Source organism: Cydia amplana, chromosome Z (genome assembly GCF_948474715.1).
Source record: "Cydia amplana chromosome Z, ilCydAmpl1.1, whole genome shotgun sequence".
NCBI classification, from domain to species: domain Eukaryota; kingdom Metazoa; phylum Arthropoda; class Insecta; order Lepidoptera; family Tortricidae; genus Cydia; species Cydia amplana.
In genome coordinates this window covers 27,683,672-27,709,863 of record NC_086096.1, presented here as the reverse complement: position 1 = coordinate 27,709,863, position 26,192 = coordinate 27,683,672, and the positions used below count along the sequence as shown (strand labels likewise).

Here is a 26,192-nt window from a genome sequence, read left to right as displayed (position 1 = left end):
CATGACCTTTACTTACTATTAGGAGTCGGCTGCTTTATTTATGGAACCGCGAGTACATATGTACAATCTATATTATACAATGTACGTTATAATCGAGATTCAACTTTCGTGAGACATATTTTAAACTGTTTAAAGACGACAAAACGGTTTCACTCACGTTATTCATGACAGAATGGTGTACGCTGGTGGTGGTCAACGCTTCTAACAATGCTTCATAGATAGTCTTACGGAGTTTATTATAATTAAAGCTCAGATATAATGGATAGGGTAATATCATCCATCTTCTATGTATGAAATAACATAAAATTCTTAAATATTAGTTTAGTTCCTTTGTTAGTTACTCATTAATAGTCATTTGAATAATGATAACTATGCTTAACGTTCAATATTTTCAAAATGTAATTTCAAATTCGAGATGTACACATTTTGTGATAAATAACACCTGCAAACAAATAAAACATTATAAATTCAATAGATATATGAATGTATATAATAATTTATTCCATACTCTTATCTTATTTGGTATTAAACCAAACGTCGTTAAAATAGACACCAGGTATGCACGACATAGATTGACTTACGAAAAAAAGAATTCGCATCAACGTCCATCCATAAAGAAGTACGCCTTGCGCGAAAATAACTCGGAACTGAAACCGGAGCGCACTCGCCGCTCCCACTCTCTCCAGCACTCGACACATCTCGATGCACTAAAATGACTTTACATTACGATATTGTCTCGGCATAATCTCACTCCACGGTCACTCGACAAACAGTAGCGAGTCGTTATACTACGTATATGTATAAATTTGATAAAGTTAATTCGTATTAAATATTATAACATTTATTTTATCCATTGTAAAACCACATTGCAATCATTCTTCGTAACAAAGGAAGTTCTCCGAAAGTACTGGGAGGATCGATAACACTCAATGACGTCGAATGGGTGCATGACGTCTGGGCGTTGCGATGGCGCACGCGGCCACGCATCGACAACGCGGGCTCTGCGCTCGGGCCGGTTAGAAGACGGCAGACAGCCGCAACACGGGCCGGGGCGGCAGCGGCCGCGGGGCCGCAGCCGGGGGCGAGGCGCGCTGTTAAATGATGCTTTCACGGTTGCGCTCATTCTCCTCCTGGGAGCTCAGCGAGCTACCGCCACATATTTGCATTTCGATCTCCTGCAGCCTGTCATACCAAAACATATACATTTGTTACGTGAACAGTAAGTTTGAGTAAGTACAAATAATTAAATGTGGGTAACGAAGCCGGTGATTACCTCTGATCTACCTCCCACTGCTGCTGACTGAGTTTCGCCGACATGGCGGCGTTTTCAGTCTCGACAGTATGTAGGCGTTCCCGAAGACGCTTGATTTCACATTCTAACACGTCATGCGAGTCGAGCATGACGCGCGGGCCGGGGCCGGAGCCGGCCGCCGCGGCGGCTGCGGCGGCGGCCACGGCGGCGACGGCCATGCTGCCCGCGCCGGCCGCGCTGCTACGAGCGCTTGACGCGCACGAAGCCACAGGAGATGCTACACGAAGAGGACTTACTGACGAACTATACAAAAAAAAAGTTTTTAATTTTCAATTGTTATCTACATAATAATGAACATCCCTGACCCATAAATTATCGGACAATTCTCGCGATATCAAGATAGGTTTGTTCTTAATTCTTTTGCCCCAAATTTAGCCCAATGCAACTTGGGGTTGAACTTGAAGATCGCCTACGCTGATTGGTGCATGTGAAATGAACTGAAAGTCGTGCGTGAGATAGTCGCACATCACCAAGGCGATCTACAAAGTCGTATCAAAACCAGTTTACACCATAAAAAATTCTTTAGCATATGACATCTTATTCAGTTCATAAAAAAAAGATAAATTGAAATAAAACTATAAAAACAAATAAATAATTTTAATAGTTTTATTTCATGAGTTACTATCGCGGTAACCTAAGGCAATGATAAATTGTTAAATTATTTACTTATTGTAATTGCTTTTTTTTTGTTTTGTTTATGTTTGTTTGTGTATGTTTTTATATAATTCGTAATTAAGTAACTAAAAAACATTTAGCGAGTAAAAGCCACCAAGAAAAGGACATCTTCCTTTCTCTTAAAAAATAAACCAGGTTTACAAGTAAAAAACCACTAATATTTAGGTACTATATTTCATGTAATACTTACATTCTACCAAAAAAAAATGACATTGATTGCCAAGTGAAGGCTTGGCAACAGTGACAACCCTGACGTACGGATATGCTAGTTCGATCGCGGGGTATGTTTATGAGCAACTGTGATGAAAAAATATATATAAATAGGTAGGTCCTATGTAAAAAAAAATGGTAGCTAAGGTATAAGAGTGTACCTACCTATAAAGCTGGTCCCGGTAGGAAGGCGGGTGTGAGGAGTGCAGCGGGGGCACGGCGTGCGCGGTCGGCAGCTGCATCTCCTCGATGGGCACGCGCCCGCTCGTCTCCACGAGACCGGGCGTCGACTGGCAGCGTCCCATAGCCACTATAAAACAATTGCCTCCAACATCACGTCATATTAAACATTTAATCCGTTAAATCGAGGCAAATATGGGTACCTTTTTCTAGCGGCGCTTTCTTGTATTTCTCAAGTCTCTTGACGGCTATCGCTTCGAGGCGCACTCGCGCCGCAGGATACTCCTTGAGCACGTCCCACATGTCCTTCTTGCTGAGCACGAACAGATCCGAGTAGCCCACGGAGCGCACCGATGCTGTCCGCCGGTTGCCTGTCGACGTGTCATCCACACACTCCATGCCAACCGGTGTCCGGTCAAATGGGCCGCCCTCGTTACCTGTTTCGGCTTCGGCTATTCTACTTTTTTAGTCAGTATTCTAATATTCTAATATTTACCTACATTAGCGTCGTTTCCAATAAGTCATTGCCGAAACAAGTCACGAGGTTTTTACAGGGAGACCGAAGACACCGGTGGCAAGCTCAAGTAAAACATACATTTTGAGAGATAGTCCAATCACAAAGTAAGAAGGAGCTGATACAAGATAAGCTTGGTAGAGAAACAATTAAACAACATACCGCGTCAATCGTCAAGACAAAATGAAGGGGGCAATCAGGAGGTATGAGGTTCATTCACAGTCCATAAAATTAACATTTCTTCTCTCGAATAACTATAAAAAGCCATGTCTAATACGTTCCAAATTGTGCTGTATTATGTAAGATTGAGGTACAAAGCGATTCGGGTAAACGGTAGACAGATATGGTACAAGTAGTAGAATAAAATTGTTAGGCATATGGAACCCGTAAAGGAACCAAGCATTACTAAAGTTCAAAAGGCATGTTTTAAGGATATGATGAAAATAATAATAACTTAACCGACAGCACGAAGAATGATCATTTTTATTAATATTATAGACTTATAATAACATGGGGTTACATGCACCAAGAGGTCACGCCAATGATAGTTAGGTATTCAGGGAGGATGCAAAGCGATCGGGGACACTGCCTTCAATACAACCAAAGGAGATTAATCTAACGACGCAAAATAAATACACGAAGCTAACGGCAGGCTCAGGCTACCAGTCCATCGGGACATCTAAGAACAAGCCCTTCCAGTTTAAACAAGTACAACGAAGCTTACCATTCAGACTGTAACTCCTATTAAATGTAATTATGCTTTAAGTGGGTTTCAAAGTCGTGTAATGTACACGTGACAAGGAGTGGCCTTTAAGTTAAAAAGGATCAATGCCAAAAAGAGTCAAAAATGCGACAAAAGTAGAAAAATTAGGTGTCAAAATCGAAAAGCATTCCCTATTAATAACAAACGACAGTTGACAGTTTGACGGCGCAAGCGCTGCCGCCCAACACCTTGCTACTCGTGCCGGCACGCGGTAGCAAGGCGCGGGCTGCAGCGGCGCCGCCGGCTGATGTCCCGGAACCTGTTAGATGCGTCGCGGCTGCTCCCTCAGCCTGATTGCAGCGTCTCCTCGAAACGTTTGCTTTTGAAAACTTTTCAACAAACAATAGAATAGAGTAATAATGGCGTGGCGTCTCGGGCCCCAGATATTTACCAAGTTGTTTACCTGCCGTGCCCATGTTCAGAATGGAAATTTCTCCAAAATAAGAACCCGCCTTGAGTGTAGCCAATACGGTCTTTCCGTTATCTCCTACCACCTGCAGCTTCCCTCGGTTTACTATGTACATCTCTTTTCCTACTTCCCCTGAAAACCATTTTCATGTTTTAGAGGTATTATTAAAATAAACTTATTAAATTCACTTTTTATAAATATGATACCTTTCCTGCAGATGAAATCTCCTGGCGAAAATAGCACCGGTCTTAATCGCAGCACTAACTCGCAAAGGAATCCCGCTTCCGTATTTTGAAAAATTTCCACCCTGCGAAAATTATTACAATGATAAAATTACAGGAGTCAGTTAAGGACTTTCTAAATTCATGTATACGAGTAGTACCTGTATCTAACTACCTATTCAGAATTTAAAATCGTATTCTTATAAGGTCATACGTTTACATTATGTTCGTTCGGGGTTTTTATAACTGCTGTTATGCTTAAAGAGGGCACGGCTCACAAAAGCCATTTGGCGACAAAATCGTAAGTACCTACGGATCGCAAACGAACACTTTTGCATTATTCATGGATGTAAAAAGCGAATGTTTTTCTTTTTAATTATACAACATGGGATATTAAGCATGAACTGCCGCGTTGCATTAATGAAGGAATAGATAGTCGACCGAGTCCGCTTTTATTTTTTAGCACGACTTTGTTTTGAATAATATGGGCATATAAGCGTCATCTCATCAAAAATTAATATTATTTTATAAGTTTGATAGGTACTATTTTTGCGAGATACAACGCAGTTACGTCTTGCATTTGAAGACGTACCTACGTAAACATTATGGAGCAGCGCCAAAGCATAAGAATAACCGGAAAATATAATTTATTTCAATACCTTTAGTGAAATATATAAGCAACAAGTTTGAATTTTAAACATTGGCACCAAAGTTCAGCTCAGAAGTTAGTCTGTGTTCTCATGTCGGCACTGCATAAGCAGCTAGTTGGTGCAGTTAAACTTTTTTGTGAGGTTTCTTACTAGCTATAGGGCTATATATTCATATTGGGAATTAATTACCCACGAACGAACAAAAAATTGTATAAAAAGTAACCCTAGCTAGAATATATATAAATACTAAATGAAAAACGACTAAAAGTCATCTGGTTTAGCAGGCTTCTATAGGCTACGCTGACTGCTTACCACCAGCCGGGCCGTATGCTTATTATATATGCGGGCCGTATGCGGATAATACCAATCTTGAGGCCTTTCTCTAGGGACTTCAGCGATATAATTCCTGAGTTTTTGACTTTCGCTCGATAGAAATAAATGACGAACATAGGTCTAATATGCACTTTAAAAAACTATAATAATTTAAATTTTGCATAAAAACGAAAAATATGAAAGTTATTTCTAAAAATGAGCAAAACAGTGAACGCATATAAAATGAGCAATATTATGCTTGAGAACTAAGCGATTATTTTTTTATTATTAAAAGACAAAAAATTAAATTAAAAAACATAATATCCGCGGTCTCGAGAACGCACATCTATCTCGCTCACGCTTACGCTCAGTGAAAGTGAGAGAAGAACACGAACGTAGGTACTGGGCCTTAAAACAACTACTTACTCTGAAGTAAATTAGTAAATACCAAATTAGTATTCAATTGTGACAAACTTTATTGGAGAAAGCGATTGTATACATTTCTTCTGAATAATTTCGGTACTAAAATAAAAATTAAATACCATGGTGTTTATTTAGTTTACTTACTGTTGCACTTATTCTTAAAAATGAAAATCCCAAAAAAGTCAAAAATAACATTTGAAGATGGGCAAAGGTTGCCCGGCAACCCTAGCCCTTATATAATGGATTCAAAGACTCTCTGATGTTTTAATATACATTAAGCATATTGCAAGAGTGCTTTAATCGAAATGAAAAGATAAATAGGTAGGTACGTTCCTTTCTTTCTTGGATATAATTCATATAATATGCGTTTTACTCCGTTCGAGCGCTAAACGTCTCGTGTAAAATAGGGCTCTTGCTTGCTACGTTCATTTAGACTTGAGTAAGAAACTTCAATTTGTTTAGATTACATCGTGCGGCAAATTTTCGCTTGGTACTTAGTGGTGCAGCCTGGAGCCTTATCGACCCGCACAGCTGCGGGTCGCTCCCTGTGTACCGCGTAGGCATTTACTTATTGAATGGCACTAATAGCCTAGTGCATACTCGTCTGCACGATAATAGCTGCCCTCGAAAGCTTAATAAGCTTGTAGCATATATAAAGACAAAAATAAACAAAGGATTATGCGACACTGCCGGTAATGCCTGATGACATTGGTTGGATTTTATATTGACGTCGTTTTGAGTAACTTACGGTTAGGAGAACGGTTTTTTGTAATTATTTCTAGAGATGCCATGAATATTCGGCAACTATTCGGTATTCGGCCTATTCGGCCACTTTGCCGAATATTTGGTATTCGGCCGAATATTGCCTACTATTCGGCCGAATACCGAATATCTGTTGCCCCTTGCCCCTAACTAAAAAGAAAAATTACACAAAAAAAATACCAAAAATTAGGTATATTTAATATTTAAAAAGTATTATTACAAAATTGTTAAATTGTAAGACCCTTTTTTAAACATTTGTTGCTTATGAAATATTTTATTTTTATCATGGGTCTGCTTTGATTGCCTCTAACTACATTCATTAGTTTTGTTTTACAAAAAATATATCTTTGCAAACGTTGTGCTTTGTTGGCGAACAGTTTTCATAATAATTGTGACTCACAATGTTCGCATCTTATGCCGAATATTCGGTCGCCGAATATTCGGTATTCGGCCGAGAGAGTGGTCGAATATTCGGTATTCGGTATTCGGCCAAAACCACTATTCGGGGCATCTCTAGTTATTTCACAAATACTTAACTATTTACGAATGGTTATTTTATAAACAACTTTATAAAATCAATATTTTTACAAACCTTTTATTCCGAAAATATATCACTTCATAAATAGGTAAGTATACATTTCTGAAAAACACCATTCGCAAGTGTTGTAATTTGTAAACGAACGATTTGAATGTTAAAATATCGTTTAAAAATGTTATATCAAATCATCATCATCATAATGCAGTTATGCACAAATGCAGTTATTTAAAGTGACGCTTTTCAAAGCTTACTGCTAGTCTTTTTACAGTTGCAGCCTGTGGGGTAGCTATACGCAGCGGGCGTACAGCGACCTACGAGTGCAATACAACAACGCTTTCAGTATACTGAGCGCCTACCGCGAGCCACGTTCGACGTGTTGCCTCTCTGTCGCACTTGTAAATTCGTACGTAAGTGTGACAGGGAGGTAACACGTCGAACGTGGTTCGCGGTAGACCTTCTGATGGGGCTGCCTCGTCACTGTAGCGCCTCCGGGATGTTTGCGGAGGCGCAAGTCGACGGCTTTGCGGCTATTACGCGGAAGCGGTGCGCCTCTTTACTTAGCCGCTGGCGGCGCAGCGCTAACAGTATCATGATAGCGTTGTTGGATAGGTGGGACTCCCCTCTGCTGCAGCAGTGGACAAAACTCCACACTGTAGTAAATAAGTAGTTAAGTACTTAGGTTAAGATTACATTGTAATTCTACTAACACTATTTTATAAGTTAATTTTAAATGTAACTAACAACTATGTATTTATGTCCGAAATAAAATGATTTTTATTTTTTATTTTATAATTTAAGAGCATGGCGCTCTTGTCCGCGCTCCTCGGCCAAGTTCTTTAGGTCCTTGTAAGTCACGACATTTGCTTTCGCTTTTACATTAGTTGTTGTATGCCTATAGGTAGGTACAAGTAGGTTGCTCGTGGTTTTCATCTTCTTCTCATTTCGATCTTGCCTTCTATTACAGTTTTAAGGAAAGTGTTGGTTCTTATCAAGTGACCTATAATTTTCCTCGTATATTCTCTATATTCAAATCAAACAACTAAGTAAATAACAACTAAATACGAGTGCACTTGCATATAATTGAATTATTAAGCCAACAAAGTGAGTCTGTACCTACTATCTACGACCCGCAGTGTCCCTTGTAGATGTGTTTGAGTATCTAGTTATTAATATTGACAATGCGTGCTGACAAATTTGCCATTGTTTTCTTTGTTATGCATATAAAGCATCGTAAGCACCTGATGAAGCCTTCGATGGGCGATACGGGAAAATATGATTATAGTTTGGGCAGGCCTATGGAACTCTCCGCGCGAGCTCGGATTTATACCTACGAAACCGTTCCCGTTCACGGTAGAAAAGCGAGCCAGTTGGTTGCCACGAGCGCTTACGCACGCACGTCGCGTCGCCGCGCGCTCGATTATTCCAAAATGTATGCGAGAGAATTATGCTACAGGTAATTTATGATTTTGGGAAAATGATCTAACCAGTCCAAAATAACACGGCTTGCAGAGTGGATGGATGCAGAAACAAGAAGAAACTAATAAAACAATCCGTTTCTGCTCTTCCGATAGATAGGATAAGTAAGTAGGCAGACATTCTCAATATAAATACTTACTCGTATACTAATTTTTATTATTTTTACGATAGTTGCAAGCTTGATTCATTGCGCGATTTATAAAACAGCGTAAACACTGCTGTTACTGCAGGGAGATATGACCTTTTAAAATGTTACTCTGTCACTCGTCGGAATAAAACGCATAAACGGAATATTATACGTAATTAATTACTTATTGCAACTTATCTGACTCATAGTTATTTTACGCTATGCTTTTATATGGCAAGTTCTAATGCTATTTTTACAATTAAAACTTATATTTGTACCTACGTAAGTAGGTAAGTATCTTCTATAAAATCTATAGTTTATGTAGGTATTTATTTGTAAAATCATTTCTAAGCGTCGGCAACCCTAGCGTTGTTGTTGCGGGGAGCGGCGCGTTGAAGGTCATTCCATTGTATTTTTGTGTAGGTATTAAAGTATTTGAGTTTTCTTTGAGAGATAAGTATCTGTTCGTAAGAACTATTATATAATCTGTGATTTGGGTTTTACAAAAGTAATGTAGTTTACATAACATTATTCATTAGTAACGAGTACATACCTCTTCAACGTATCCAAGTGAACATTTATTGCAATTTCTGCCTTGAGCTTGTCCGGAAGACACGAGACCGCCTTCTCTTCGTCAGAGCACTTCTGCGTAAGCCAGAGGTAGTCGAACCACTTGATGACCTTGACCTGCAGGTGGGTTGGCACCCGCCGCATTCGCATGTACGTCTTCACGCCGTCCAGTTTGGCTGCAATTCAATTATATACTTAATGTAATACGTCGAATAAAATTAGCTATATTCGCGCTTCAAATGCCTGTACTTCATTCCAGATAACATTACTTAGACTTTAGAAGATCACAAAATCAGAGATTTTAAACCTTTTATGTGAAATTGTAGCGGCAAATCACAGCAAGCAATTACGATTTCGATACATCATGACACTTGACATTGAGCATTGTTAACCTGGCTCTATAGGTATTTTATACGGAACTTTATTTATCTATTGTAAACTACAAGTTATGTCGTGAAAGTCGCTGAAATGATTCGGAATGAATCGTAACTCGCGAACATTCGTGCGTGGCGATGGCGTAGCTCGTGATTTTAAAATAAATATATATACAGGGTGTTTCGTATATTGTTTGCCAAATTAAAAGGGCAGATAGGTTGAGTCCTTTGCTAACTTCTTATGCCTAGAAAAAAAATCGACCATGGTTTTTTTTACTACCGTGCAAATAAAAATTTTAAATTTACGTAAAACTGGCATAGAGGAAAAAAACGTGCGTTATTTTTTTTTGTAGGCATGAGAAGATAGCAAATGACTCAACCTATCTGCCGTTTGAATTTGGCAAACGATGTACCAAATAACCTGTATACATATAATACATTTCAGTTTGTAAATTCGAATTTCAGTCCCTGTAAATAGAAACCAATATTTAATTAAACACGCGTCGAAAACGCTATCAGACGTTAAAAGCCTAACAACAATTATTACGCCGGTATAGTAGCGAAGCGTACGTAGATGTTTATATATTATAATAATACACTCATCATACAGTCGTGTCGTGTAATTATTAATTGCCTTATTACATTTTATTCCTTTCAGAGTTGACATCAGGTCGTCAGGGTACCGAAATTAGTATAATATATTTATAGGACGCGCTAATCTTACCTGTCGCCCGCTCCACATCTACGATTTAAACTAAATGGAGCGCTCGTGTGTCAAGCACTAACTTAGCGTCAGACGGAAATAATTGCAATCTCCAATTTACTTAAACTACTTCACTACTACTGCTAAGCGGCTAAAATTGCGTCATCTGAAACTTTGGCGCTACTAAAAAAGGGATGAAAGTTTATATAGGGTTCAAGTTTTATTTTAAGCTAAGTAAGTAGTAATCATTTATTGTCAGATTGTGCATGTCAAGCTAGAAATTAGAAACTTCGTTAAAAGATACATTATTAAAATGCAAGAAAACTAATTTCAGCGTTTTTGAAAATTCATCCCCTAAGGTGGCCAAAAAGGTTGTATGGAGATCAAGAAAAGTAATTTCAACATAGCGTATGAAAATAATAAAGATTTAAAATGTTCAAAATAAGATTCCGCGCGGACGAAGTCGCGGGCAACAGCTAGTATTTACATAAAATCACCATACTACATAATTCACCTAACAATTTGGATATCCGTCCGTCCATGGACGAAAAGTGAATATTTTATAAAATTGGTATGTTAGTTCTGTTCTCGTCCACTAAATTTCTCTAAGATTTCTTTAAAAAACTTAATAAAACTAATATTTTATGGTTTTAATATACTGCTTAATATACTGAAGAAAAAGAAAGAAAATAAATTCAATTATTTAACATCGTAAACACATTGGACAATACTTTAAAATAACACATACAACACAAACTGATGATGATGATGATGACTCAAGATAATGCCACGGCAAGCCATGACACTGATTTTCAGTGAACAATACGACTTATATTGGCTTGTTTCTCTTGGATTTGTTAGGAGTGGCCAATTACTATGTAGTGGCCAATAACTATAGCAGTCACCCAACGTACTAAAAACATTAATTAAAGTAGCTAAAACGGTTGGTAGTTAAACTTTCCATGAACATTTCCCGTCTGCTCTTTTTTTCTCGGTTTCTCGACCTCTGAGAGGCACGGATGCGAAGCTGCCACTAATATAATTAAGTATATTTTTGTTCGCTACTTGCGAAATATCATTTTTATGTAGATAGATCTAATGTTTAAACATTAAGCATTGCAATAAGGCCCTCAGCACATGGCGTCGTAACGTAAGAGACACGTAAGAGTATCGTAAAAACGTTACGAGTACGAGGCGCGTGGAGTTCTCCGCGAGTAAGCGTAATCGTCGCGTAAGCGTAATAGTTTACGGTACCAGACGGAATTAGCCACGTTGACCTTAAGTATTATTTTGTTTGGGTTTATCTCTTTACCTATTTATCGTTTTACCCTTATACAAGAATTAAAATGATTTAGCTACGATTTTTTAATCCTTTCCTTGATATTTGAAATACTTAGGACATTGAACGCTTTGGTCAAGGCAAGCAGCGATGAAAGGATCAATTTTTGTCGAATAGTTAGGGTCTCGAACACGGAACGAGCGTGGTGGACTGGCGGCGGATCGATGACGGGCGCGCGCGGGACGCTCGCTGGGATGGGGCGGCGCCCGACTTTCGCCGCGCTATTAATAGCATTCAAGCCGCTGACCTATTTCGCTGCAGCAACGCGGAGGAAGGTCACGGATTCAGCCTATTCTCTGTCGACGCCGCGGCATTGTCTTCATCTCCGAGCTGCAACTCTAATTAAAGTTGTTGACATTGTTTTGTCACTTAAAACGTTCGTTAATCGTTTCGTACATTTTTGTAGAAAATGGCTATCATAGAAGGGGAAGAATCATCATATAAGCATCTTGAGGGGTGATTAAAGTGATACGTTTGCAATGTTTTGGCTCACCTCTGTGCCTTGCTCGTGTTCAGGCAGCGGCAGCGGCAGTGCACCGCGCGCGTCGCCGTCGCCGCGGACTTCCACGTGCTCCGGGACCGCAAACAAAAACAAAGCCTCGTGCCCTGACACGGCTCCCACATTATAATAAGTGATAAAATTGATGACCTACGGTACGAACTGAATAAGTACGCTAAATAACAATGTCATTTAAAAATCCATATATTTATTTTATTTTATTTCAACTGTCCTAAGTCATACTAACATGAAGCTTATTTAACCCTTAAATGCATAGTGATGCATTTATACACACAACATAAACATCAAATGTTATGCATTATTAAACAAATTCTATTTGTTCTTGTATATTATTTCAATAGTAAAACTAATAAATTTTCCGAATTATTACATAAATTTACGCAGTATTTTAATTTATAAAAGTTACATTTGTTTATAGACAAAATGTCGGAAAACTTGGAAAAACCTGGAAGCTGATGATTTTTAGTATGTGATTTTGGGCAGATTTTTCGGGGTTTGTAATTATTTTATATTTACAAACTTTATCATAGAAACATCACAAATAGTGTACCTTTCTGTTGGCAGTTAAGATTTTTCCTATACCCCTTACTAATAGCTTTATATTTCCAAAAATATGATTTGGACTATGCAACTTTTAACACTGATTTCGCAGTGAAAATCGATGATATCATTTTTTTTACTATTTTTCCTAGAAACGGCAAACAATTATGTGATACATATATTAATTTCGGGCAAAAAGAAAAAATCATGTATTTAAGGGTTAACTCACAACATATTGCACATTTCGCAAGATTGACTAACTATATACAGGGTGGATTTTCTTTTTGGGTCAGTGAGGGTAATAGCTACTAGATCCCGTGCTGCTACGAGAAAACGGTCTTAGAAGACCTTCCCTCGATTTCAAATGAATGAAGATTGGCGTTTACAGATTTTGGAAAAACGGACAGGTTGCGAGATAAAGGTCATTTTTAACCGACTTCAAAAAAAAAAAGGAGGTTCTCAGTTTGACCCGTATGTATGTATGTATGTATATTTGTTCGCGATTATCTCGCGTTTGGCTGAACCGATTTTGATGCGGTTTTCAAAAAAGTGTTTCTTACATTCTGGAGAAGGTTTTAGTATACATAGATCTGAGCTGATGCTGAACCCTGGCTGTACCTAGTGGAACTCAGGTTTGGTGCAACATAGGCTCACGCTGTTTTGGTCATCCGTCACATCTTTATGAGCACTTGAGAGAGCAGTACCCAAGATAGAGCTGATGCTGAACCCTGGCTGTACCTAGTGGAACTAAGGTTTGGTGTAACATAGGCCCACGTTATTTTGGTCATCCGTCACATCTTGATGAGCACTTGGGAGAGCAGTACCCAAGATAGAGCTGATGCAGAACCCTGGCTGTACCTTTTTAGTGATAGGTAGGTACTTCATTGCATAGAAGTACCTACCTATCACTAAAAGCTGGAGAACCCTGGCTGTACCTAGTGGAACTCAGGTTTGGTGCAACATAGGCCCACGCTATTTTGGTCATCCGTCACATCTTGATGAGCACTTGGGAGAGCAGTACCCAAGATAGAGCTGATGCTGAACCCTGGCTGTACCTAGTGGAACTCAGGTTTGGTGCACCATAGGCCCACGCTATTTTGGCCATCCGTCACAACTTGAGCACTTGGGAGAGCAGTACCCAAGATAGAGCTGATGCTGAACCCTTACTGTACCTAATGGAACTCAGGATGTACCTAGTGGAACTCAGGTTTGGTGCAACATAGGCCCACGCTATTTTGGTCATCCGTTACATCTTGATTACCACTTGGGAGAGCAGTACCCAAGATAGAGCTGATGCTGAACCCTGGCTGTACCTAGTGGAACTCAGGTTTGGTGCAACATAGGCCCACGCTATTTTGGTCATCCGTCACATCTTGATGAGCACTTGGGAGAGCAGTACCCAAGATAGAGCTGATGCTGAACCCTTGCTGTACCTAGTGGAACTCAGGTTTGGTGCAACATACACACTTTGTTTTGGTTATCCGACTTGTCGTCGTGTGCCTATGTTGCAGAGTTCCACTAGGTGGGTCGATGAACTTTTTTCTAACTGCCTTTAAAAAAAGGACGTTCTCAGTTTGACCCGTATGTATGTATGTATGTAGGTGTGTTCGTGATTATCTCGCGTTTGGCTGAACCGATTTTGATGCGGTTTTCAGAAAAGTGTTTGTTACACATTCTGGAAAAAGTTTTAGTGTACAGTACATGGATGGTTTGAAAAACCAATTGGACCCGGTAGGTGGCCATGCTATCGGTATACCTACCAACAAATTTAAGTTGCTGAAACCGATTTAGATAAAATAGTGGGAGTGGGAGCAATATACATACAAATCGTTTAGCACCGAAACGTCATATTATGTTGTGACGCAATTATCATCGAGTTAGGCCATCCCCAACATTAGTAGGTAGTTACTAGCCCAAAACTAAATGGAGAGCCTAAAAAACTAGTATTTTAGCCCAAAACCTAAAATAAATGAAGTACCTACCTATCACTAAAAAGTAAAAAATAAAATAAAATAAATAAAAAAGAATTAAAAAATTAAAAATAAACAAAAATAAACCCAAAATAAAATAACTTAATATAATATCTTTTTAAAAAAAAGGGAACCGCCTTCAAAAAACCAACCCACTGAAAAGCACAAAATAATTTCTATATGGCACTCCTCTACGTGTCCAGTCCCTATCCCATCAAAAGCAAATTTCTGCCAAAAAGTAATTAATACCTAATAATAAGAAAATTAATAATCATCCGGGTAATTACTTAGTTTTTGAAGGCGGTGCCAAACCAACAAAAACATTCTTTACTACCAATCAGAAAAAAAATACGAGTACGTTGTAGTACCTACAAGAACTAAATTAATGAGTAAACCAACTATGTCTTTATAATGCAAGTAAGTGAAGCGTTCGTTCTTCGTTGTCTAAAATATCGGTTCTCAAAAATTTTGGTTTGGCACCGACTTCAAAAACTAAGTAATTACCCGGATGATTATTAATTTTCTTATTATTAGGTATTAATTACTTTTTGGCAGAAATTTGCTTTTGACGGGATAGGGACTGGACACGTAGAGGAGTGCCATATAGAAATTATTTTGTGCTTTTCAGTGGGTTGGTTTTTTGAAGGCGGTTCCCTTTTTTTTAAAAAGATATTATATTAAGTTATTTTATTTTGGGTTTATTTTTGTTTATTTTTAATTTTTTAATTCTTGACAAAAAAAAATTATGATGGGATGATGGATATGATGGGATCTGGTAACTGCCCTCACTGACTCAAAAAGAAAATCCAACCTGTATATATGTATTGGTTAAACCGGAAAATTGGTTTAATTGTCCAGGTACACAGTCATATCAAGTACGTTCTTATACATAAGTAGTCCAAACACAGCTGTAGCTAAAATGACTTTGTCGCGTAAAATGACACCCTTCTGGTTGGGTTGACAAAGTGTCATGATAAACAAATAGTAATTGTACGAGTAAGGGTTCCATAGATTTGGAATACACGCATGTATCTACCTAACGGACGGATCTACGGACTATACTTAATACCACTCAAGAAGCCTGACTTAGATGCTGCAGTACTATACTTTAGTAGGTAGAATGGAATAAATAAAAAAGGCCGGTCCTTTCATGTAGTTTTCCAATTATATCCAAATTCCAATCCTACCGACTCCACATTTTTTGTTAATTGTCGTAAATGTCATAATGTGTAGTTGTGTACTAACGTGATTTGGTGGATGTAAAGTTTGAGATTGAACCCTTTACCTATTACGGTACGGGTTGGAGCTCGCCGACAGTCGGAAAGAGGCATGGTATAATAATATACTCCGCCTGGTACTCTATTCCGAGATTCGCGAATGACCTAACTGGCACTTGCCTACGTCATCATGCTGTTTACAGGTTCTCAAACTTTAAAATGTGGGAGAATTTTAACCAACAGTGAAAATTATTTTAACGGCATTAATTTTAAGTTATTCATGTAGAAACATAGTAAAATAAAACAAATCTATACTGCACTTTTCACTCCTACTCTTACAGTTCCGAATAGAGCAGCCAACCATTTTCGTAACAAAACATTAATTACGAAGCTTACGACGTGAAAAGTTTGGAAAACACTGCGACTGCTGACACTGAGCGAGAAGGAAATAACAATTAACACGCGTTCGACAAGGACGGTCGGTCAGGGACAAAATGGCGGATTGTCAAATGTGACAGCGCTATCCTGTGTTGCCAGTAGTGTAAACAGAATTACCCGAACGTCTGAAATTTCTTTCGTGAATCGGAAGATACTGCTAACGAATAATTAAAAATGACGTGTTATTGTAAAATTTAAGATAAAATACATATAAATGAAAATTATTAAATTATAAAGAAATAAATTAACTTATTAACCATAGATATAATGTACCCATGTAACATGTTATGTTGAAATAAAGTGGCAATGTTATTGTGACGTAGGCAAGTGACACTCTGGGAAGAGAAGACCATGTTTTATTAGACCATGGAAAGAGGGATCGACGGACGGAAAACGTAAGCCAAGCGTAGCAATGGGGTTCCGATTGTCATCGTTAGAAAAGGTAAAAATATGACAGACATTTGACACGTGATATACGGTAACCTAATATTTTTACGAAGTCTATATGTATATGAATAATTAAATAACATACTTCGAAAGGAGGAAAATACTAACGGTAAAACATAACAACTCGAATCCAAATGAACGTTATGGCCATGTTAATTAAAAAAATAAACTAACTTAACTAAATAAAACTAAATTAAAGCTAAAAACGAATACTAAATAAAATTTAAAAACCTATATAAAAAATTTGACCGCTTTGGCATATAATTTAACGAGGCGAACCATGACTGCCTACCTCCACTAGTTGAAGAGTTAACATCATATGCAACATTGTCAATATTGTCATGCCTAGCTCATTCCTACACTAGGTTTTGCCTGTTTCGTAGGTAGGTAACCAAATCAAAAGAAAAAAAAATGTGCGGAATTACATAACGGAGTTATAATAATTCAATGTTGGTGATTTGTAAATAATATAAACTTTCTACTTATCAGTCCAGGCTATACAACGTAGTAGTCATATCACATTGACAAATTCAGTTAGTAGTTTCCTAGATTTCGCTTCGAAATGAAACCAGGCTATCGGCACTAACTTCTCGCATGTGCCTATAGGTGAACCAGGATCTATTGAGGGTGCGCCATGTTACGGAAATTTGTTGGTACTAATTTCTAGCAATGGCAACAATTTTCTCTATGATAGTTGTCAATATTGACAATGTAAACATTGCTTTGTCTAGTTTCGTGTGAATTATTATTAGACTGCAATAATCATGCCGAAAGTTTTAGATTTTACAGAGAAAAAAGTTGTAAATAGTGTATATAGTTATTTATTGGAAAAAAAACGTGCGGGAGAGAAATTTCTTCCATTAGAAAACATAACGAAATTAGCATCTGAATTGACGGGTAAGTTTCAAACTTATGGACAAATGTCACTATAGTCAGGTCGTCACGATTTGGTTGATGTCTTGTAATCATTTGATTTGTGTATTAGGTGTATCGCATGCATCGGTATCACGGATTGCTAGCGAAGGGCGTTAGGGCGGAATTAAACGACCAAACCTAAAAAAAAGAAAACAAAAAAAAGAAAATTGACTTTACGCTATTCATTTTATCTAAATCGAGTCAGCCATTTAAGCGTAAAAACCGAAGAAATATCCAAACATCAAACTTCGCACTTATTAAAGTTGTCGGAATAAAACAAAAATCATCTGCCAATTTCCATTGTCCCCACTATACAAATTGTTGCTATATAAAATTCAAAACGAGCGCCCTCTTGACAATACTCCCAAAGTTCTGGTTTACCTATAAATGCGAGAGGTCCGCTGCTGACTGTATGTACTCACTCTAACTAGAGTTCGCTGGCCCTACAATTCTGTAATTCGAATTGAATCCCTAACAAAATGCCTATGTAAGTAATCAGTAGGCTGAGTAGGCTCACCGTTATCAGGAACGGATTTCATTAAAAAAAAGTATAGGTACATATAGGCCACCTATATACCTAAGGTTGTCATAATTTTTCTTAAAATTACGTCACGGAAAAGGTGGCAAAAATATGTATAAATTATCTTAATTTACGGGCAATAAGGTCGTGTAGGTGGGTGAATCAACTTTTTCTTGTCTCTCGTTGCCATGGTTACGTTCCCCTGGGTCACTCTTCAAAACCTGATTTTTAGGCATTTAAATTCTCCAAACACGCTTTTTTGTGAAATTTATAAACCCTTTCCATAGAGGGTCGTCTACCAAGCGTGTCAGAAGAAGGTGGTGGATAATGTCTTCTAACAAACTATGCTACTGTTGTCTCTTGGCTGACCGGACAGAATAACAACAAGGAATAGTTGATTCACCCAGGTATACATATTCTTGGCACTTTGTCTGTATCGATAATTTTAGGCGTGAGACTGTACATCTATATTTATGAACTTAATAATTTCTTTTAGCGGCGATATAGTGAGGTTAGTGCTGACCATCGGGCGGTGGCTATCCGTCATATAAGTATAACTCAACTTTTCAGCACGTCATGGAGAAAAGCGGTATCGTTGAAATTTTGAAAAGTATACTTAAAAAATAGTAAAAAATTACGTATTAGTAAAAAAATCCAACCTCGTGACGTAACTTTAATTATAAGAACGTGACGTCCTCAAAATATTCGTATGTAACGCCTAAACTCTTAAACAGCACTGCTTTCCGACTTCATTTTCTTACTCGAGTAGGTAAATTATAAATTGCGAGCGCCGGCGGCCGAGCGACCATCGCGATGTCGCAAATGAAAATGCTTCAGTGATTCTCGAGATAAATGCGACTCCGTAGAAAGGAAAAAATATTGCTTTGTATTATATTACCTTTGATGACCTTATTGTTAATCAGGGATGGTTTTTATTTATCTGTAAGAATGTTTTATGTTTGTAATTATAATTCGGGTAGGTATGTATTGGTAGCTCGTTTAAACAAATAATTGTACATAATAGATATCTAAAGTTTAATCTAGTAATTAAGACGCACAATAACCAGAATCACCCTACTATTCAATATACTCTATGACCAGAAGTGTCAGCCTAATATATCCTACGCAGGATAGGATAAGTAATAACTGCAATCAAAGGGAACTAGGTACTAAAAGAAGTCAGGAGATGTTTTTTTTTTATGTTGATTCCTTTATTTAACATTTTTTCGCAGTGGCTTAAAATATAACATGACCCACAGTTATTAATACAACCAAATCATCAAAAAACACGAAATTTAAAGCATGGAAGCGAAAGGGCGCAGGCCGCGCCGTACATAAGGCAGGAAGGCATGGCGCGAAAAGCGGGGATCCCTTACGATTAGTCGCACGTCGTTCGCGAGTTTTAGATATTTCATGGTGTTAAGCACTCACCCTGAAACTCCTTCCTGGCCGTGCTGACCGACGTGACGATGTTCGCCACGTGGCCCAGCACGGTGGCGAACAGTAGTAGCCCGAACAGCAGCTGCGCGATTACGAACACGTATTCGCCTTTGCTGCGGGGCCGCGGCAAGTCTCCTGCACACGTTCAAACTTTATTACTACCTTATGTTAAAAATATGTTATTGGCAAAACTTTCATTTTTGGTACAAGCTTTTATGGCTGACTGTACTTTTCTTTCCGCAGGCAACTAATACTCATCAAGGCAATTTTAAAAACCCCAAACACAATTAGGTTGCGTTGTTCTATCACACAGTTCCTATGGCCACCTCCTGTCTCCATCATCAGATCAGCTGGATGGTACCATTGCATTGTCACTCGACTTGCATAAGTATGCAAATTTTCAGCTTCATCAGAAACCGAAATCGGGAAGTGGGTCAAATTTATGTACAGTCACCACACGGGATTGTTACGCCATTTAAACTTGCTAGCTAAATTGGTTATTCCATACTTTTACGCTATGGAATGTCTAATTTAACTAGAACCCTAAATGGCGTAACAATCACGGAGCGTGACTGTATCTAGGTATACGCTTAAAGTAATATAATGACTATGGTTAAAATAATTAATAACGTGGATGGTTGGAAGTTTGTATGGATAATTTTACGGAATAGTTAACGCCTTAGTTGTGTTTTAATGATTTGCATTATGTTAAGGTGCAATATGTAGTAGTTTCAGAAAGCGGAGATTTTGAAAAATCGTATCGCTCTGTTAGATCACAATTTGCCTAAATTTGGTTGCCAAAAATGTAGGTAATTATCTTGAGAATTTTCTCTAGTGACTTTATCGATTCGAATCCTGATTTTTTGACTTTCGCTCGATAGAAAAAAATCACGAAAATAGGTCTAAAACGCTCGTTAATAATTTGTAACAATTTAATATGAAAATAGCTTATGCGCAATATTATTTTTGAGGCAACTCATCGATTACTTTTTTTTGTTAATACTTAGAACTAATTAAAATTTAGAAACATGATATCCGCAGTCCCGAGCACGCACATCGTATGCGTGAGCGAGATCAGTGAGAGTGACAGAAGAACTCGAACCTAAATAAGTACAAGGTTTTAAGTACCTATTTAAAAATTTTAATAAATAGATTAAAGGGGCCCACTGGTTACCAGTCCGCCGGACGGTATCAGCCTGTCAATTGTTCGGAACTGTCAACTTTTTGTTCTAACTGACAGGCCGATATCGTCCGGCGGACTGGTAATCAGTGGGCCCCTTTAGTCCCACAACTACTTGTAAGCTACCTTATACCAGAAAATCAAAGCGTAACAAATACTTTACTAACCGCCTGAGTTAAGTGATAGACCAATAATTTAAACGGGCCCTATTTGTATTCGAACACGAAAACTCAATGCATTTCGGGCACGAAATCTAGCCCTCAGTGGTCCCTTTAAAAAATCCACCCAGAATTGTGAAAATTGATGTTTATCCCTTGAGAACATTTACCGCCATTACAGCTGGGGTATACTCGTGTACACATAATACACTGGAAGACAGATTGCCACCCGTGATGACAGGCACAACTACGAGGGGTGTTCAAAATATTCTCGGTATGAGAATGAAAACAAACAAGTACGAAAAGTTTGATATTTTTATTTTTCAATATACTCCCCCCCTATGTTCATACACTTAAAAGATCGATCAATTATTTTTTTTAATCCCTCGTAAAAATATTTTTTATCTTTCGTGTAAAAATGCTCCTCCACTGCCGCCTTCAATGCTTCATCGTCAGAAAATTTATTTCCACGCAGATCCTTTTTAAGATTGGGGAGGAAAAAGAAGTCGCTGGGGGCTAAGTCCGGACTATACGGTGGGTGAGTAACAGTTTTAAACCCACATTCAACAATAGCTGCCTTGGCAATATGAGCAGTATGGACGGGGGCGTTGTCATGCAGAAGCAGAATACCTTTGGTTAACTTTCCTCGCCTCTTTTCTTTAATTACATCCTTTAATTGACGTAGAATGTTAGCGTAGTACTGTCCTGTGATATTTACACCTTTTTCTTTATAATCGATTAGTAATACTCCTTCACAATCCCAAAATATCGTGGCCATGACCTTGCCAGCTGAAGGGATGACCTTGAACTTCTTGGGATGAGCTGAACCCTTAATGTGCCACTGCATGGACTCTTGTTTACTCTCTGGGTCATAATGATGAACCCAGGTTTCATCTCCAGTAACTATTCTTTGCAGCACCTCATCAGGATTTTCACCGCACAGGTCAATAAAATCGGAACAACAAGCTACCCGCATGTCTTTTTGAAGCCGAGTCAGCATTCGCGGAACCCATCTTGCACTTACTTTTGACATATTAAGATGGTCATGTATAATATCATGTACGGTACCAATAGAGAGATTGGTTACTTGTGCTATAGATTTTACCTTCACTCGACCATCTTCCAATATAAGTTTTTCCACTTTATCAATATTTTCTTGTGAAGTAGCTACTACAGGCCGGCCAGGTCTAGGGTCATCTTCAATACTCTCCCTTCCGCGTTTAAACTCGCTTGACCACTTTTGAATGGTAGATAAAGAAGGAGCAGACTCACGTTAAACACAATCCATTTCCTCTTTTATGGTTTTTTGATTTTTACCCTGTTTTGTCAAGAATTTTATCACGCATCGATGTTCTAATTTAGTTAACATTGTCAATTCGCACATGATGTTCATGTTTGTTCAGCAATTGCAGAAAAACAAAAGACTATCTCGGTTCGAATTATACTTTTTTTTAATGTCAATGAATAAACCTTAGCGGCCAGTAACGAAAGAAATTTTAGAAGAGGTCGTAAGATATCAATACCGAGAATATTTTGAACGCCCCTCGTAGGTCGCGCAATATCATATCCATTCTTATCGATGGAACACATTTAATACATACAAAAAAACATATTACGAAAAATTTACAGATTAAGATTTAGTTTACAAATGACATTAAGTGTTGTTTACTTACATTAAATAAATCCTTCATAAGTATGATACCAGAGTTGCTAAATAAGTTTCGCAGTATCACGGTCTCAAAATACCGGACTTTTGGAATAAGTACCAGTTTCGTAGGTCAAATATACCTATAATACAGCATTTTGTAAGATTTTATGTTTTTTTAATGCGTCCCGCCGAGATTCTTGCGGCGGAATCTTCTCGGGGTTAGAACCGGTGGCAGATTTTGCACCGGTGCACTATAAAAATAAAGACGTTCACTGTAATTTTCACCAGATTCGTAGGACACCAAAGTCGCAATATAGGTATCAATGAATATCATTTATCAAAATCGGTTAACCGTTTCGTAGTTAGATGGGAACATAGGGATAAACATAATTATATTCAGGTCAAATACTGTCGACGTGGTTCTTAGGTCTTCGATAGGTTGGCACCATTTAACTAAAAGGCTCAAATATAAATGTGTCGGTAGTTTTTACCTAAAAAACGAACTATACAGTGAAATCCCTTGATATTGTTGATTCATTACTTCACTGTGGAGTATTTTGAGACTTCATTTGCGCCTAAATAACGCTTTGTCCTACTACTTTATTTACAAAATCGATTGAGTTGTATTGGTTCATATTTTTAGACGAAAAAATCCAAAATCATAGGTAATTCTTCGTTATTATCTGCAAAGGCAATTAAATAATACTGTTAATTCAATCATATGGATTAAAAATAATGTAAATAAATTTGCCATAAAATTAAATTATACTTATTTACGTACACGTTACATACACGTACACGTACACGTACGTCACGTACCGACAGAAAGCCTGACCGCAGAAACCACAATTAACGAAGCTGTGGTTGATATAAATTAAATAATGACAGAATATATATATCTTCCTCGCGTTGTCCCGGCATTTTGCCACGTCTCATGGGAGCCTGGGGTCCGCTTTGCAACTAATCCCAGGAATTGGCGGGGGCACTAGTTTTTACGAAAGCGACTGCCATCTGACCTTCCAACCCAGAGGGTAAACTAGGCCCTTATTGGGATTAGTCCGGTTTCCTCACGATGTTCCTTCACCGAACAGCGACTGGTAAATATTAAGACTGCGTCGAGCAAAATCTGCGAAAAAGGCAGTCACCGTTAAGTCGCTAGCGTTGACGTCTCTTGATAATTTTTTTTATAATAAATGTCATTATTATCCCAAAGTGTGTTTACAATCACCTTTGAAAATCTGAAATCTTTTACAATATAATAAATACACTTATGCAAAGTTGTACCTAAAATGAGATGAACGAGTGTCAGCGTTTAGTAAAATTTGTATAAAAAAATCGATGCTCAAGCTACAAAATCGAGTGATTTTGAAAGCCAGATAACTGGACTACAACGAATCAGCCTTTTCCTATTTTTCCTCTTAAAGGCAACAGAGAAATTTTATCGTAAATTTAAACTTTCGTGAAATTTCCATACATTCGCCATATCTGTCAAAATTCTCCTTTGAATCAGATGCCCACTGGGGCTCCTCCGGAGCGGTCGCGTACCTGGGCGTCCCATTTTGACATTTCGTTTTGGCATATATATTGACAGAAATTCATGTCCGTATACGAAAGATGATACCAGTCAAAAACTGTGTTCAAAATTAATAGGGTAAATAAATAATGTCACACGGAGATCTAGAGTCATTAAAATTTTGATTTATTTTTATCCACATTACCAAATACACCAAATTATTAAAAAAATATACGAATGCAACCAAATTATAGTGAAATTAGTTTCTTCCTAATTCACGTTTGAAGATTTGTTTTTTCTTATTGGAATAAATTTTCATTGTGCTGGTATTCATATTATACGTCATTTAAAAAAAATAGGTATATGACATAATGTCAATATACCCGATAGACAATTTATCAACAAAATTCTTCACATGATGTTTCGTACAAAAGTTCCGAAAAACTCATTGGTACGAGCCGGGGTTTGAACCCGCGACCTCCGGATTACAAGTCGCACGCGCTATAATAGGGCTTCGCACGCGGTAACAAAAATGAGAACTTTCTTGAGCTCTTATTTTACCAAAATCGTGTATATAGCCAATATAACAAGATACGAGTAGAATGATTAAATCAAGGGTCCGTTAATTTGATGGCCACTTGTAAACCCCTTGCATTGAAGCTCATTTTGGGCTCACTTTGAAAGTGACACTTTCTGAGAGTTTACCTACTTATATTCCACTCAGGGAAGATAATTCTGAAGATAGAAAAGGGTGATCTTACATTTAAAACTAATATCCACCGCCGATCATTCTAATAAATAAGCAATTAAGTATGTAATCGAGTTGTAAATTTATTGACACCGTTTTGTTTAACGCAATAATCAATAAATATTAAAAAGACGATTTACCTACTACATTCTTCAATTACAAAAAAATCTTACCTAAGGGGTACTTAGTCGGTAGTCAAACATGACAAGTATAAAAAGTATGTATATACTTAAAGATTAAACGAGAATATGTCCTACAAGGCTACCTCAAGATTTCAAGCCTTTGAACAAATAAAATTACGCAACGAGCTGTATTTACTACTCACTGCGGTATTCGGAAAACAAGATCCGTTCTAGAGAAGAGAACGATACGATATGCACTAGATACCTGGTACTTTAGATTTCAACTAGATACCTTTTGCAGCTCAATTCGGGCAACCAATGTCAATTTTACGTTAAATTATCGTAGTAAGATCGTTTCAAAATCGTTTTGAGATCTAAAAATACACAACGAGACGTTTTAGACATTGTGGAAATCGTTCAAGAGTATCTCCAGAATCGCGGAAATGTCAAATTTGACAGGCTAGATCTTAAAAATATCGTTGTCGTATCGTGGTGATGTCTAATAGAGATATCTAATAGATATCTAGTTCAAAATCCGAATCGGGCCCTCAGTTAAGCCGTACACCATTTTAAAACAAAGGAATGTAATGGAGAGATTGGTACGCTTCTGACGGACCGGTGTTCTGATCGTAAGTTCAATTTTTTACCAAAAGTGGTGAATTTATCCATTTTTCCTTTTACATTAAAAATTCTTATACCTATTGTAATAATAAAATAGATAGAGAGAGAATAACGAATTAGATCTGGATTAGTTACGGATATGATCTGCTAGTGTCAGAGGTGTCATTAACACTTTTGACACTTTCAGATCATATCCATAACAAATCCAGATTATGTCCATAGCAAATGGAGATCATATTAGTAACCTGTTATTACAATCAGGATAGGTCTCCTGATCAAGTTTACTTCTTTATCGTTATGTATCGCAGAAATAAGCTGTAAACGTGTACGCAACCGAACTGAAAGCATAAGCGGGAGCTGCCTTAAAACATTAGTATTAGGACCGCGTACGCGCGGTGAAAGCAAATCCATCTAGTTGGCAAGTTATCTGTAATGGGCGCAAAGTGCATTTTGCCAGTAGAAAGTCGCCACCACAAACTCCATAGCACAAACCAGTTTATGAAAATCCTTACGCCGACATGGACGTCAGTTAATAAGGTTTTAACGTCTAATATGTTATAGTGTGTGCATTTATGTTATGTGTTACGCTTTTGATGTTTTAACGAAAACTCATAAGGTGCAATTTAGACTGCGGGAT

General features: G+C 37.8%; 1 protein-coding gene across 6 annotated transcripts in view; it reads right to left on the bottom strand.

Moving 5' to 3' along the window:
- Window positions 1–450: 450 nt before the first annotated feature.
- Window positions 451–26,192, bottom strand: part of LOC134661415 (cyclic nucleotide-gated cation channel alpha-3) — a 110,612-nt gene continuing 84,870 nt past the window's right edge. For 2 of the 6 annotated variants that reach the window (XM_063517490.1, XM_063517491.1), the window contains exons 8-15: window positions 19,557–19,700; window positions 9,126–9,318; window positions 4,270–4,370; window positions 4,046–4,195; window positions 2,581–2,748; window positions 2,363–2,507; window positions 1,274–1,555; window positions 451–1,182 (exon numbers count right to left, since the gene is read on the bottom strand). In XM_063517490.1, the coding sequence (XP_063373560.1) occupies window positions 1,095–1,182; window positions 1,274–1,555; window positions 2,363–2,507; window positions 2,581–2,748; window positions 4,046–4,195; window positions 4,270–4,370; window positions 9,126–9,318; window positions 19,557–19,700 (1,271 nt within the window). In that variant the 3' untranslated portion in view covers window positions 451–1,094. The remainder of the gene's footprint in view (window positions 1,183–1,273; window positions 1,556–2,362; window positions 2,508–2,580; window positions 2,749–4,045; window positions 4,196–4,269; window positions 4,371–9,125; window positions 9,319–19,556; window positions 19,701–26,192) is intronic. The other 4 variants (XM_063517494.1, XM_063517492.1, XM_063517493.1 and 1 more) reach the window with 4 other exon arrangements.